The sequence below is a fragment of the Melanerpes formicivorus genome, unplaced genomic scaffold, assembly GCF_026170545.1.
Source record: "Melanerpes formicivorus ecotype bairdi unplaced genomic scaffold, bMelFor1.0.p_v2 SCAF_7, whole genome shotgun sequence".
Classification (NCBI taxonomy): domain Eukaryota; kingdom Metazoa; phylum Chordata; class Aves; order Piciformes; family Picidae; genus Melanerpes; species Melanerpes formicivorus.
Window position 1 is genome coordinate 6,629,070 of NW_027142359.1, and position 15,214 is coordinate 6,644,283.

The 15,214-nt window shown below is 47.4% G+C and overlaps 1 protein-coding gene across 3 annotated transcripts in view; it reads left to right on the forward strand.

Annotated features, from left to right (window-relative positions):
* DNAJC6 (DnaJ heat shock protein family (Hsp40) member C6) overlaps nt 1-15,214 on the forward strand; it is a 59,950-nt gene that overhangs the window by 6,891 nt on the left and 37,845 nt on the right. Inside the window, exon 2 of one of the 3 annotated variants that reach the window (XM_068140832.1) lies at nt 8,318-8,456. The exons of 1 other annotated variant lie outside the window; for it this stretch is intronic. In XM_068140832.1, coding sequence (XP_067996933.1) covers nt 8,444-8,456 — 13 coding nt within the window. In that variant the 5' untranslated portion in view covers nt 8,318-8,443. Of the gene's footprint in view, nt 1-8,257; nt 8,457-15,214 lie in introns of those variants that run through there. One more of the 3 variants, XM_068140830.1, reaches the window with a different exon arrangement.

A 15,214-nucleotide genomic window follows, 5' to 3' on the forward strand; every position in this document is an offset into this window, starting at 1 on the left:
GACCTGGGACTGTTGAGCCTGCAGAAGAGCAGCCTGAGAGGGGATATGATCAGCGAGAGCTAAAGAGTGAGGGGAAAGAGGATGGACCCAGACTCTTGTCAGTGACAGGACAATGGGCAATGTGCACAAACTGGAACCCATGAAGTGCCATCTGAACAGGAGGAGAAACTTCATTGGTGTGAGGATGCTGGAGCTCTGGAGCAGGCTGCCCAGAGAGGTTGTGGAGTCTCCTTCTCTGGAGAGATTCCAAACTCCCCTGGCCATTGTGATCCCGGGCAAGCTGATGTGTGTGCCCCTGCTTTAGCAGGTGGTTTGGACTAGATCTCCAGAGGTTCCTTCCAGCCTCTACTATGCTGGGATTCTGTGGTTCTGTGAAAATACCTGATTCTTACCTTTTTATCTGATTTTGGCCTGAGGAATTGTGTGAATGGCTGTAGAGCCTCCAATTTTCCAACAGTCTGAGAACTTCCTGAGTGACCAGTGACACATAGCTATTTAATGGCCCCTTACAGATTTAGTTTTCCCATATATTTCTCCACTCTCTTTCTGAATCATGGACATTTTCAGTATCTACAACAGCCCTTGGCAAGTGTCTCCACAGCTCAACACTGCTGAGGAGCCAGCAAAATCTTTGAGTACTCTGACACAAGTCTTGAGCCACAGTAAGTTGTGTCTCATCCCTGACAGCTAACAGGACTAAAAGGCAAGAAGTAAAAAATCTGCAGACACAGCAATGCACTTCATGGTGTATGCTGTCATGGAGAGGAGAAGATGGGAAAGAAGATAAGAAGGCAGTCAAAGATGAGGCACATACTAAGTCAGTGGAAACCAAAATCATGCTATGCAGGCATGCAGGGTCTCTGATGTGCCCCAAATGACTTGGCAGATGAGCAAGGCAAGATAAATCTCATCTAGGTTTCTGACAGCACACAGTGAAACATGGTGAGACCCCATCTGCAGTGCTTAGGCCAGCTCTGGAGTCCTCAACACAGCAGAGACAGAGCCTTGTTGGAGCAGGACCAGAGGCCATAGCAATGATGGGAAGGCTGGAAGCCCTCTGCTGTGAGGCAAGGCTGAGAGAGCTGGGGTTGTTCACCCTGGAGAAGGGTCTAGGGAGACCTTCTGGTGGCCTTTCAGTGCTTAAAGGGGATGATCAGAATGCTGGGGACAGACTCTTGATCAGAGCCTGTTGTGACAGGACAAGGAGTGATGGTTTGAACTAAGAGGGGGAAATTTAGACCAGATACAAGAAGAATTTTTTTTACTTTGATGGTGGTGAGGTCCTGGCCCACACTGACCAGAGAAGTGGGAGATGCCCCATCCCTAGAACCATTCCAGGTTGTTTGGATTGTATGACATAGCCTTAGTTAGATATTGGGACTCCTGAAGTGGGTCTTGGAAAAAAAGACACCAAAAGGTACCAAAAAATTAAAGAAAAGGCCAACCCCCTTTTAAGGTTGAATTGTTTTGGCTCTCACCATGGCTTTGCTTTTGTTCCTCACCATGAGTGAAAAGCAATACTCAAAGTTGACAAGAACCAGGTGATTTAAGTGGAGAGCAGCAGATGCAATTAGGAGGCAACACCTTCTCAAAGCTAATTTAAATGGTGCTCAGAAGAAGGGCTTAGTGGATGTAATCAGTTCCATTGCTTTTACTTAACCAGAGTCAAAGAAGTGGCCCTTCTTTGAAATGCTGGCAGTTCTGACAGTCTTGAACTTCCAGGGAGTGGAGATGCTTGTGTTAGTGCTCTCTGAGGAGGTGAGCAGTGGGATGGACTCTTTTCTGAAGTGTATCATGGAATGGTTTGGGTGGGAAGGGACCATCAGAGATCATCCAGTGTAATGAATGAGTACTTGTTAGAGTAAAATTGATATGGGGCAGGTCCAGGAGGAAAGAGCCAATGGACACATGGGGTGGTACTTTTACTTTTTCTGCTAGAAGAGTGCTGTAAGAACTGTGGACAAAGCTAAAACCCATGGGGCATGCTCTTCTCTGGCCCCCTGGCTCATAGTGGAGTAACTGAGGAAAAGATTGGTTTTACAATTGGTCTGTTTTTATTAGGAGCTGGGGCTTTGGGGGGGTAAGCATCGTGCTGAGATAGACACAATGCTCAGTCCTGTCAGCTCTACAGCCAACTAAGTTTTGGGGCAAGGAAGGTGCCTGTTCTACACCAAACTTTGGTTTGCTAGGTAGATGCAGCATCAAAAATCTTGATGCTTTGCTGTCTAATGTGTCCAACAATGGCCATGCTGTAGGTCTGGGTACTAAACAACATAAGAAAGTGGTGGATGATTTTTTTTTTTTTCAGACCATTGGTAGTTCCTCAAATTCCTTCATGTGTTAGAGCTGCCTTCTGGTAGCAAGATGGTTCCTAGCACAGCTCAGATCCTTGGTGATGTGGCAGTGTGTGATGGGGTGGGGGTACTTGGTTCCTAAAGGGTTCTCCAGAATGTAACCATGGCTAAATGCCACCTTGCAAGGCTTGAAGGAAGGTGAGCAGAGGCAAAGAGCTTGTGTGGTCTGGGTTTTTTTGAAGCCTGTTTGTTAACAGAATGCTGAAGGTAGTCTGAGCTCAGGGGTCTCTGCATTAAGATAATTTAAGGATTTGAGTGCTTTGAAGAGGGAAAAGACAAAAATGTTAATTCTCTAGAGTGTGTTTTAGTGACTCATTGTCCCCCTGCAAGGAACAAGGTGTGTGTAAGTGTGAGGAGATGGGCAAGATGAAAGAAATCATTGTACCTTGGATTGCAGAGAGGAGGAGCTGCCCTGTGCAGCAGTATGGACTGGAAAGATGAATTGTGCTTGAGGAAAAAGAAAGCTGCTTGAATTGTAGAGTCATAGAATCATTTAGGGTGGAAAAGACCTTCAAAATCATTGAGTCCAACCATTAACCCAGCACTGCCAGGTCCCTACTAAACCATATCCCTCAGCACCACATCCCCATGGCTTTGAAACATCCCCAAGGATACGGACTCCACCAGTGCCCCGAGCAGCCTGGGCCAGGCCTTAACAACCCTTTTGGGGAACAAACTGTTCCTCACATCCAACCTAAACCTCCCCTGGTGCAACTTGAGCCTATTTTCTCTGGCCCTATTGCTTCTTCCTTGGGAGAAGAGACTGACCCCCGCCTGGCTCCGACGCTCTTTCAGGGAGCTGTGGAGAGTAAGAAGGTCTCCCCTCAGCCTCCTTTGCTCCAAGATGAACAATCCCAGGACCCAGCACAGCTGATACTTCCTATATACACACCTCTATGCACACACACCTGGGTTTAGACTCCTTGGAGAAACACTTGGTGTAAGAAGAGTTTATTGCTCACAGCAGAGTAACTTTGGGAAAAAGGTTTAGTTTATTGAGTCCTAAAAGTGCTGCTCTAGGTATTCAATTAATTTTCAAGTTCTATTTGTAGTTCTTGCAACACTCCATGGTTCAAATGAATTAATGATGAATTCAGAGTGTGATATTTCACCTTAACTGTTCATTTAGTTGGAGGAGAGGTGGAAGAAAAAATAGAATTGCACCTCAGTGTAGTTGGTGCTTGATTACAGCAATGAAAAGAGACTTTACCCAGGAGAGCCTCAACCTAGACAGAGCCTTATAGGCTGGCAAATCAATTGCCATTTCCAAGGTCAGTAACAGGGAGAGAGTGTCTCTTGAGTCTTAAGCAACATACAATCCTCTTTAGCATGTTATTAACATCTCCCACAGCCTTGGTGGCACCTGCCAGCCTCACCACTCTGACAGAACCCATCTACATTCTTTAGGATCGTTAGCCACTGCTCAGTAAAACCACAGGGATGCTAATGAGCTTTTCTCAGTAGCTGATTCCTTGGATCATTCTTTCTGTGCTCCCTTCTTGTGAGGGTCATGTGCAATTTAGCATGTTATTTGGTTCGGGTTTTTGTGTGTTGTATTCTTTATACTGTAGCCCTCCAAAAGAGAGAAATCATGTAATCTTTCATTAGCTGAACCCAAAGGGAGACCTAGGGGAGACAGGAATATCACTTCATATGTTCTCTTCAGCTAAATCTCCCATAGGGCTAGAAAATTCATGGATAAGTGTAGCTTCAATTGAATTCCACACAACATGCATTTATGGTAATTACAAGCAGGGTTGGGACTCTGAGGCCTGTTTCCTTCTCCTCCCTCCTCTGCCCCAGGACCCCATGGAGAGGCTGCTTGGTCCCTACTTGGTGTTTGTGCTGAGGTTTTGCAGAGCCCTGGAGCTTCAGGCCATGTTGGTGACTCCCCTTTGTGAGTCCTCGGAGGTGGAGCAAGCTATGATCCCCCAAACTCTGAGACAGATGTGGACAAATCTGGGTAGGAGATGTTGAACAAAAGATGTGCTCTGAGACTCCAGTGGGCAGAGGAAGGATAAATCCTGGACCTGCTCTGGTACTTGGAGAAGGACAAGATGTTATTCCTGTTGGACTGAAACTTTCCCAGTGCTCGTGCTCTTCTCCCACAAGAACATTTTCTGCAGGACTTTCCTTTTGCTGCCAGATGCAGACAGACTCTTGCTCCTCACCAGTGAGAGGTGACTTCTGGATTTAGATATAAAATTTTGTCTAAGGTGAGCTTCTTGAGCTGATGGATGAAGGCAAAAGAGCAGGCTAGAGACCACCAGTGATGGTTATGATATACTATACCGGCTGTTGTGACAGGTTCCCCACCTTGTCCTCTGACAGTGGCCCTCACTGTGAGTGCTGGTGGAAACACTGCACAGCTTTAATGCGCCCCCATCACTCAACTATATGGAGGGTTTTATTAAAGCTTTGAGCACACAAAGTAGATGGAAATCATAGAAGGACTTGATTTGGAAGGAACCTTCAAGATCATCTAATTCCAAGCCCACTACCATGAGCAGGGACCCCTTTCACTAGACCAGGTTGCTCAAAGCCTTATCCAGCCTGGTCTTAAACACTTACAGCTTCTCTGGGCAACAGTGTCTCACCACTCTCACAGTAAAGAACTTCTTACTAATATCCAATCTAAATCTACCCTGCCCAAGTTTAAAACCACCTTGACCTCCCCCCCAGAATTCCCATTTTTATCCTAGGCCATAGGAATTTCTAGGCTGCCTAGAAGATACTAAGGGACATGATCCCCTGTAAAAATACCTATGTTTTTAACTTTTCTGTATTGAGTTCCTGCAAACAGGTGACAAGAGGAAGTGGGATATATTTCTGCTAGTGAGTGCAGCAACCCATGTTTTGCTCTCTGCAGACTGAGATATTAGGAGACCAGCAGGCCAAGGGAGGTTCCTCCCCCCTCCACTCTGTTCTGATAAAGCCATAGCTGGAGTACTGAGGGCAGTTCTGGGCTCTCCAGTTCAAGAGAGACAGGGAACTACTGGAGAGAGTCCATTGGAGGCTCTAAAGATGCTGAGGGGCCTGGAGCATCACTGTGAGGAAGAAAGGCTGCGAGACCTGGGGCTGTTGAGCCTGGGGAAGAGCAGCCTGAGAAGGGATCTGATCAATGCTCAGCAAGAGCCAAAGGACCTGTGGGGGGCAAGAGGATAGGGCCAGACTCTGCTCAGTGGTGTCTAGTGACAGGACAAGGGGCACTGGGTGAAGAATAGAACCTAGGAGATTCCATCTGAGCAGGAGGAGAAAATTCCTTGGTGTGAGGGTGCTGGAGCCCTGGAGCAGGCTGCCCAGAGAGGTAGTGGAGTCTCCTCCTGTGGAGAGATTCCAAATCCAACTGGCTATTGTGATCCTGGGCAAGCTGCTGTGGGTACCCCTGCTTTAGCAGGGGGGTTGGACTGGATAATTTCCATAAGTCCCTTCCAACCTCCACCATGCTGGGATGCTTTGATTCAGTAGTGAGGTGGTAGAACATACACAACTCTAACCTGAAGTTCAAGCTGTTACTGCTGCCAACTGCAAATTGTTTATGTCAGGTTAGTTCATTGTCATTGCTGCTTGCAAATCTGCTTGTATTTTTCCAAGAATATTCTGGGTCACAGATGGACTCTGTCCACACTGCAATATACAATTGCAGGAGTTATATAAACAATAGCACATGAGGAGGTATGGTCAGAGCAGCTGCCCACTGCCCTGGTGTGCTGAGTAGGAAAGTTGAGGTCACATGCCAGTGATATTTCAAGCTATGGTTATTGCTACCCAAGTGCTTATTGATGTTATGGCTTCAGAAGCAAACCACACTATTTTTCTGAGCAGTGGACTTTCCCTTCTATCAGCAACTGCTCAGGGAGGAGGAGGAGTTGCCATCTCTGGAGGTATTTAAAAGACATGTGGATGTGGTGCTGAGGGACATGGTTTAGTGGTAGTGGCTTAGTAGTAGTCAGCTGTGACTGGGCAGGTTTAGACTGGACATTAGGGAGAAAAAAAAATTCCCAGCAAGAGTGGTCAGGCATTGGAATGTGCTGCCCAGGGAGGTGGTTGAGTCACCAGCCCTGGATGTGTTTAAAGGTGCTTGGGGGTGAACCTTGTAGAGTAGGGTTATTGGTTGGACTTAGTGATCCTCAGGGTCTTTTCAAACCTGAATGTTTCTGTGATGGGATTGTGACCTCTCTAGGTGAATGGTTGGACTTGATGATCTCAAATGACTCTTCCAGCCTCTTCAGTTCTGTAATTCTATGACTCCAAGCATACCTGTGTCTGGATGCTATGGCTTCTCTTTGCTTTTGTTTTACCATAATTTAAAAAGAAATTACCACTACTGAACAACTTCAAATTAATTTTCTTTGGAGCATCCCCCAGTTCCTTGGCTCTACATCAAATGAAATTATGATCTACTAGCCATGGCTGCAAAATGTGTGGAGCTGAGAGATGGCTCATCAGTTGTTCGAGGACACACTTTGTGTTGGCCTAAAATCTGTGAACAGCTGAAATATATCAGGAAGACCCAACAACAATGGCTTAGCAATTGGTGGTACCAGTTCTTCAGCTGGGTGCCTGTGATTTGTGACTTCCTCACAGATGTGGTATCACACCAAAGCAGAGATGCTCTTTAGGATTTTGGAGGCTTGGTGCAGAACAGCCATGCCATACCTCTTCCTTTAGTCTGCAGAATTTGCTATGTCAGCCTATAGCTTGCTGACCTTGGCCTGTCCCTAAGGAATGTGCCTGTCACTGGCATGATATATCTTAGTGGTGGTCAATGATTCTGTGATTTGCCAGTCTAGTGGAAATTGTTCCTGCCCATGGCAGGTGGTTGGAACTAGATGATCTTTAAGGTCCCTTCCATCCCAACCCATTCTGTGACTGCTATTTTAAGGACCTCTTCACACCAGCTGTACAGCTTCACCCTCCAAGCTGAAGGACCTCTTTTAGGACAGGGATGCATTTGTCAGAATTCATGGAAAAAAATAGCTCCAGAGAAGGAAGTTATGTAGATCCAGTGCTTATTTCCTAACTAATCCACTCTGCTGAGGACCCACCTGCAGTGCTGGGGCTAGCTCTGGAGTCCTCAGCACAAGAGAGACAGGGACCTGTTGGAGCAGGGCCAGAGGTTGCCACAAGAATGTAAGAGCTGGAAGCCCTCTCGTGTGAGGCCAGGCTGAGAGAGTTGGGGTTTTTCTGCCTGGAAAAGAGAATGCTCCAGGGAGACCTTCTGGTGGCCTCTCAGTGCCAATCAGAAAGCTGGGGACAGACTTTTGAGCAGAGCCTCTTGTGACAGGGCCAAGGGGTGATGGTTTGAACTAAAGGAGGGAGATTCAGACTAAATACAAGAATAAATTTTTAATATTGAGGGTGGTGAGATCCTGGCCCACGTTTTCCGGAGAGGCTGTAGATGCCCCATCCCTGGAACAGTCAGGTTGTTTGGGGCTCTGAGCAACCTGCTCTAGTTGCAGATGTCCCTGCTGTCTGCAGGGGCGTTGGACTAGATGACCTTTAGAGGTCCCTTCCTACCCGAACCAGTCTGAGATGATGGACGAGAGCTGGGGCAGGGAGGGAGGAAGGGACATTGGGGTTGGAAGTCATTGGGGGGACCCTGCGTGCTCTCCGCGTTCCCTCCGCGCTATTCCCACCCCTACGCCAACCCCAACCGCTCCCACCGGGGCCACGCTGCCTCCACCGCGACTGCTTCCGGGCCCCGTAGGGGCGGGACGGGGCGGTCCCGGCTGCGGGGATCTGGGCGGCGGGGGGGGGGGGGGAGGGGGAGGAGGAAGGCGTTTCCCGGTGCCGTCCCGCCCATCCCCTCCCCTCGGGGCGGCCGGCAGCGCTCCGCCATCCCCTGCTGCCCGCGGCGCTCTGAGAAGCGGAGGGAGCTTCAGCCAGCCTTTCTACCCTCCATGAGCCTGCTCGGGAGCTACCGGAAAAAGCCCGGTAGTGACGGGTATGAATCTTTGCAGCTGGTGGAGAGCGGCGGCGCTGAGGGCGGCGGCGGAGAGAAGCCCGGGGGCAGCGCGGCGGGGGGCGGCCGGAGCCCGGCACGGCAGCTGCAGCAGCCCCAGCCCCGGGCCGAGGCCGGCAGCACCATGGACAGCTCAGGTAGGGCCGCTCTGCCCCCACGGGGGTCGCAGACACGGGGATGGGGGGGGGGGGGGCCTCAGCGTGCCCAGAGCTGGGGACAATAGCGGCTCTTTGTCCAAGGGAGGGCGGAAGGGTGGAAGGAGGAAAGCACAGTGGGAATCAGCATCTAATCAGTCATCTGGGTTGGGTCCTCTCTTCACCCCCCTGCTGCCACCCCAGGAGTCAAACAAAAAGGTGGTTGTGAAGATAAAATGGATGGAGGGTTAAGGGACTTTCCCCCCACAAAGATTTTTGGGGGGTCTTTTCCAGCTGAAACAATTCTATGATTTATGTCCCAGGATCAGGACCACAGAATCATGGAATGTTTTGAGTTGGAAGGGACTTTAAAGATCATCTAATTCCAACCTCCTGCCAAAGGCAGGGACACCTTCTGCTAGACCCATCAGCATTCCATTTTGGGGTTTATTCTCCTCGAGGAACTGAGTTGGGTTAATTCTGGTAGATGATGTGCTGCATGTACCCTTATTGTTGATGGTTGGCCTTGATTGATGATCATAGAATCACAGAATTATTTTGATCTTTTCCAAGACCTCTAAGATAGGGACCAACAATTGACCCAAACCCACCATGGCCTCTAAACCATGTTCCCAAGTGCCATGTCCATGTGTTTCTTGAACACCTCCAGGGATTGGTGACTCCACCTACCTGGGCAGCCTGTTCCAATGCCTGACCACTCTTGCAGGAAAGAAATTGTTCCTCATGCCCAACCTTAAACACCTTCTGGTAGAACTTGAGGCCTTTCCCCCTTCTTCTATCACTTGATACTGGATTTTGGAGGCCTTTTCTAACCTTAATGATTCTATGATATTTTAATCCGGGAGTAGGGGCCCACCTGGTCTTTGGGTGATAATGGGAATAGAGAGTCCTTCACACCTGAAATCCCAGCTTCAGATGTATCAGTAATCAAGAGTACTCCTATGAGGGTGTTTAAGAGATCTTTCCAAACGAACTAGCTCTGGGTCTGGTGGGTTGGATGTGCCCATTGCAGTGAACATCTACAATTTTACAGAGCACTTCTAAAAATCCACCTTGTCCAGGGAAATACCTGTCTTACTTGAGGGACACCAAAATTTATGTCCATTCATTGCAGTAGTGGCATCTTGCAGCAGTACCTGTAGTGTTCCATGATAGAAAGGGGTGGCTTAGAGTATCTTTGTTTTAATGTGGTAACCCTCTTCTTGAGGAGGAAACCCCTACTAATGACCTATGTCTGGGCTTGGGTGGGAAGAGTCTTGCACTGATTTCTTTTCATGCTTTCTCTGCTATAATAAGGGTCGTATTTTCTTGTTCCCCATTGCCACCTGAATTTATTTCTGAGAGATCTTTTGAGGGTTGGCTTTGGTTTAGAGCTTGTTTTACTTCAGAAATGTATTGGGATCTGCTGCTGAGCCACCTCTGCTAGGCTGGCTTGTAACCACTGTGCGTGTCAGTAGATCCTTGCTCACAGCAGGCTGCTGCGTTACAGTTATTTGGATTCTTACATCAGCAGCAGCCCAGACGGTTGGGTGTTGTGGTCATTAAAGCAATTATCTTGAATGAGTTTCCTCCAGCTGTAAGACCTGAAGGTGTTAGTGCTTTGGAAGGTGGCATTTGACTCTAGCCAGGTGTGGGAGTGTGCTGCAGCTCATGACAAGTCATAGCTTTTGTCTAGCACCAGCTTGCTGTGTGGTTTGAGTGTTGCTGTTGCAGTTCTGTTTCCTCAAGCCCTCTGCTCCCTGCCAAGTGGGGGGGAAAAGTCCTCATAGATACCTTAATTGACAGGATTTGTGCAATCTTCAGCCATTTCACAGCTTCAACCCTCAAGCTGTCCCAGAGCACTAATTGAATTGGTGCCCTCTATCAGTTCTTAGGATATTCTCCCCCTAAACACGTGGGTCTGCTCCAGGGATGTCTCTGGGGTTTGAAAGCTAATGGTTAGGGGATTTGTGTTCACCAGTTTGCTTCCTTCAGCTCACTTTGGTACTGTCACTGCCTAGATTTTCCAGGCTCTATAAATCACACACCTGACACATAAGCAGCAACAAACCCTGAATCTCAGTATGGCCCTTGAGTTTATAGGGCTTTAAAAATTAATTTATCTGTTTAGGAAGGGCTTTGGGGTGGGTTCTTCTAAGCCTTCACATGAAATGATGAAAGCCTGCATTGGCTGTGATGCTTTGTTCCAAATCTGAACTCCATACCTGGGTCTGTCTTGTGCATGAAATCATACAATGTTTGGGGTTGGAAGGGACCTTAAAGATCATCTAGTTCCACCCCCTTGCCATGGGCAGGGACACTTTCCAAGTTGTTCAAGGCCTCATTCAACCTGCCCTTAAACACCTCCAGGAAGTGGGCATCCACCACCTCCCTGGGCAACCTGTTCTGGTGTCTCACCACTCACTCTCAAGAATTTCTTCCTAATCTTCAGTCTCCATCTCCCCTCTTCCAGCTTCAATCTATTCCCACTCATCCAATCACTGCAAGCTCTTGTAAAAGTCCCTCTCCAGCTCTCCCGTATTCCTCCTCAGGTGAGGATTCATGCTGAAGGCACAGTGCTGGTAATTCTGGGGCAAATTGCCATTGTTTTAGCTAATGTGGCTCTTTTGCAAGGGCACTAAACTCATACAATCTGAGAAAGTGGAACCCTGTTGGTTTTTTCTATTAATTTCTTTAGGACTGATTCAGAGTATTAGATCTTAAAGTGTCACCCCTGAATGTGGGCTTTCAATCTTCTAAACAGCTTCTTGCAATGGAAATAATCAGCAGTAGCTTCTGAGGACTTATGATTATTGGCTTAATACTTTGGTGGCTCATATTGCTTAGTGTCAAAAGAGAAAAGAAAAATGAGCCAGGAACCAAGAGTACTGGTAGGGGGCAGGGGGTTGCTCTTGGAAGGCAGGCAAGATCTGATCGTGGCTGGAAAGGGAGCTGGTGAAGAAGGGCTTTCCAGGAGCTGTTTGACTCTACCATGCCTCTGGGATGGAGTCTGGCCAGGCTGTGTCCAGTGGCTGAGCCTGGGAAAATGAAATATGTCTAAGTCTCTTGGCCTGGAAAGTGCTTTTTGGTTCTGGTTGAAAATTTTTCTGCCACCATCACCCATACTATGCAGAAGAGCACTGACATGAGCTGTGTAACTGATGTACTGACAATTTCAGTGACTCAAAGTATAGCTTGGAGTACCTGTGTGCTCACAGGCAGCATGAATGAAAACTCCTGCCCATGATGATGAGTGCTTCCCCAAAAGGCTTGGGTTTAGCTCATTAGAGCCAAAAGCAGAACCTTTATTTCTGGTATCTGATGATGTTTGTGTGGTGACCTCATCTTTGATTGCTTTAAACTTTGCCAAACCTATACTCTTCAGGATGAGCTATTGGTCAATATGTGGTTTAAACCTCAGGCTTACATCTTGCAGTGTGGTCTGTTCACACAAGGTTGTGCTTCAGGTGGACATTAAAGCTCTGTGCAACTTCAGCACATATCCCATATCCTGAAATGCTGAATGTCCAGTTCCTGGAGTAATGTTTTAGAATGATAGAATCACAGAATTGTTTTGGTTGGAAAAGACCTCTAAGATTGAGTTTAACCATTGACCTAACACCACCACAGTTATTAAACCATGTCCCCAAGAGCTGGGTCCATATGTTTCCTGAAGATGTCCAGGGGCAGTAACTCCTCCACCTCCCTGGGCAGCCTGTTCCAATGCCTGGCCATTCTTACAGGATAGAAAATTTTCATAACATCCAACCTGAACCTCCCCTAATTGCAATTTCAGGCTATCTGAAATCTTCTGAAACATCTCCTAAATGCCATACAGTAAGCATGATCACAGTGCATAACTCTAATGGGCCGTACACGTTACTGCTGATGGCCAGCATGTCCAGATCATGTACTGGGCTTGGGTTGGAAGTTTGAGGATGGTGGGGTGGGGAGATAAGAAGACTTGAGCTGAAGCTGTCAGGACACAACATGGGGAGTTCAAACCCCAAATCCCAAGAACAGCATCTATGTAGTCTCCTTTTGTCTCTTCTGGAGGTGCTCACAAGAGGAGAAGCAGAAGAGAAGAAGCAGTTTATCTTGGTGGTTGTTGATGTGGTGTTCAATGATGCTTTGTGAACAACTGGCTGAGCACTGAAAAAAGAAGAGGTTCTAGGAAATAAGATGTAAAAGTGGCAGCAGGGGTAGATGTTATGAAAGGAAATAAACCCTCTTTTCTGTGCTCTTCTGTAATGTTTATAAACTAGTTAATCCACAAAACCGCTTTTAAACACTCAAGGACTAGACTTGCTTGTGCTACCTGCTGCTTCAGGCAGGGCAACCACGAAAGAAAAGCCTTTTGAATGCACTGCAAATGCAGAAGTTGAGATTTCTTCAACTCCTGTAGACTTGCAAACATATCTTCTTGTCCTCTGGCAATTCCTTTTCACTGAGTCAGAAGAGAGACATCTCCATGTCACTGGCATGGGGACAAAGACTGTGGCTGACAATGTTGTCTTGTATTCTCTTCAAGCTGCATTTTCAAGCGGGGAGGTTCTGTTTAATAACCCTTTTGTTTGGTTGGTGTTTTTTTGGACACTTGAATCATTTGGTGTTGGCAGCAGTGCTATTTTTTTTCTCTGTTGTTTTGACAGGGAGGAGAAGCAGAGAGAATGTCAATCAACTTTAAAAACTAATTTCATGGTGTATGCTGGTAGTTCAGCATTCCAGCCTCACATTCATTTTGCTCGATGTAGTATGACCTTTATAAGGGGAGATAGACAACAAATGAAACAGATTTGGTACAGTACTGGGGGATAGTGGTTTTTACCCCCTCAACATCACTAAAAAAAAGTAAGTGAAAACCTGTCTTGATGGAAATCCTCCATATTATCATAGAATGGTAGGGGTTGAGAAGGGACCTCTGGTGATCATCTAGTCCAATCCTCCTGCTAAAGCAGGGGCACCCACAGCTGGATGCCCAGTATCATAATGGCCAGGTGGGTTTTGAAAGTCTCCAGAGAAGGAGGCTCCACAACCTCTTTGGGCAGCCAGCTCCATGGCTCCAGCACCCTCACACCAAAGAATTTTCTCCTCCTGTGCAGATGGAACCTCCTGGGTTCCAGTTTGTGTCCATTGCCCCTTGTCCTGTCACTGAGTAACACTGAAAACAAACTGGCCCCATCCTCTTATCCACTGTCAGGTCCTTCTCCACAACACTGCTTCCTATCAGAACCTTTGACCTGTTCTGGGGCAGGGGTTGTTCCTTCCCTGGAGTAGGACCCTACACTTGCCCTGGTTGAACTTTGGGAGGTTAAGGGTTCTCTAATAATTGGTTACTGGTGCAGGCAGCATTCTTTAGCTCCTGTTTCTGAAGTAGAAATATCTTAATTTTCCCCATTTCCATGAAGTTTACATTCAGGCAGTATCAAATGAACCTTCAGATGCAAAGCCTTGGGCTCATACAATATTAGCCCTAGTAATATATTGTACTACCTTCCTGCACCAGTACAGGTGAGGGACTGACCTGCTGGAAGGCAGCTCTTTGGAGGAGAAGGACCTGGCAATGCTGGTGGACAAGAAGCTCACTATGAGCCAGCAATATGCTCATGTAGCCAAGAAGGCAAATGGACTTCTGAGGTACATGAAGAAGGGTATGTCCAGCAGGTTGAGGGAGGTTTTCCATCCTCTCTATTCTTCCCTAGTAAGACTGAATCTGGAGTACTTTGTCCAGTTCTGGGCTCCCCAGTTTGAGACAGGAAACTACTGGGAGGGGTCCAGTGGAGGCTCTAAAGATGCTGAAGGGCCTGGAGCAGCTCTATGAGGAGGAAAGGCTGAGAGACTGGGGCTATTGAGCCTGGAGAAGAGCATCCTAAGGGGGGGATCTTCTCAGTGAAGAGAAGCAGGGAAGAGGATGAGGCCAGACTCCTGTCAGTGGTACCCAGTGATCTGATGAGCCCTTGTCTTGCATTAGACTCCTTGGCTCATACTGTTTTTCCTGCTTCCTTGTGTCCTTAGAGTCCAAACGACTTTATGGCCTTCTCTTTAGCTTCATTGTGGCCCAAGGGAAGTCTTTCTCACAGGATGTAAGCTTTTTTCCTTAGGAACTGCACTTGCTAAAGCAGCTTGCTGTTTGCCTGCCTGCAGTGTGTGTTTGGAGGCGTCAGCATGAGTGAAGCCCAGGTTTGGGGGTCTTGGGGATAATGCTATCAAACAGCAGGAACTTGTCCTGCTGCTGTTGTCCTACACTTGTACTCTGTACAGGCCTTGCTGTTTATTGTTGCACTTTAAGATATCTGTGCTCAGCCTTGTAGGGAGTCAAACTTTACCGGGAATCTGGGACACTGGTGGAGGAGGGGACAGATCAAATGGGCAGCAAAAAAAACCCACCAAAAAACCCACCTCACAGTTTCAGGGTCTGAGTGTGCCTGAAGACCTTCCCAAGCCATTTTTGCAGCCATTTCTGTTTTAGCTGCTTCTTTTGTCACTGCTATTTCCCCAGTCCCTTTGGAAGTCACCACAAAGGGATGTTGATGTAATTATGAGACTTGGGCTACCTCTGACCTAAGAGAGGATGTAAGTGCCTATAATGGCATAGGGGTTCTAGAGTCTTTGCTTAAGTGTGATGAAGATCAGCTCTCTAGAAGAGAGCTCTGTGCTGGAAGGAAAGGTCAGGGAGGATTTGGGCTTCAGGGTGCTGAGATTGGTCTCTTAAAATGTAGCTGACAACTGAAACACTTTTAGTCTACTAGGGGAGATTGACT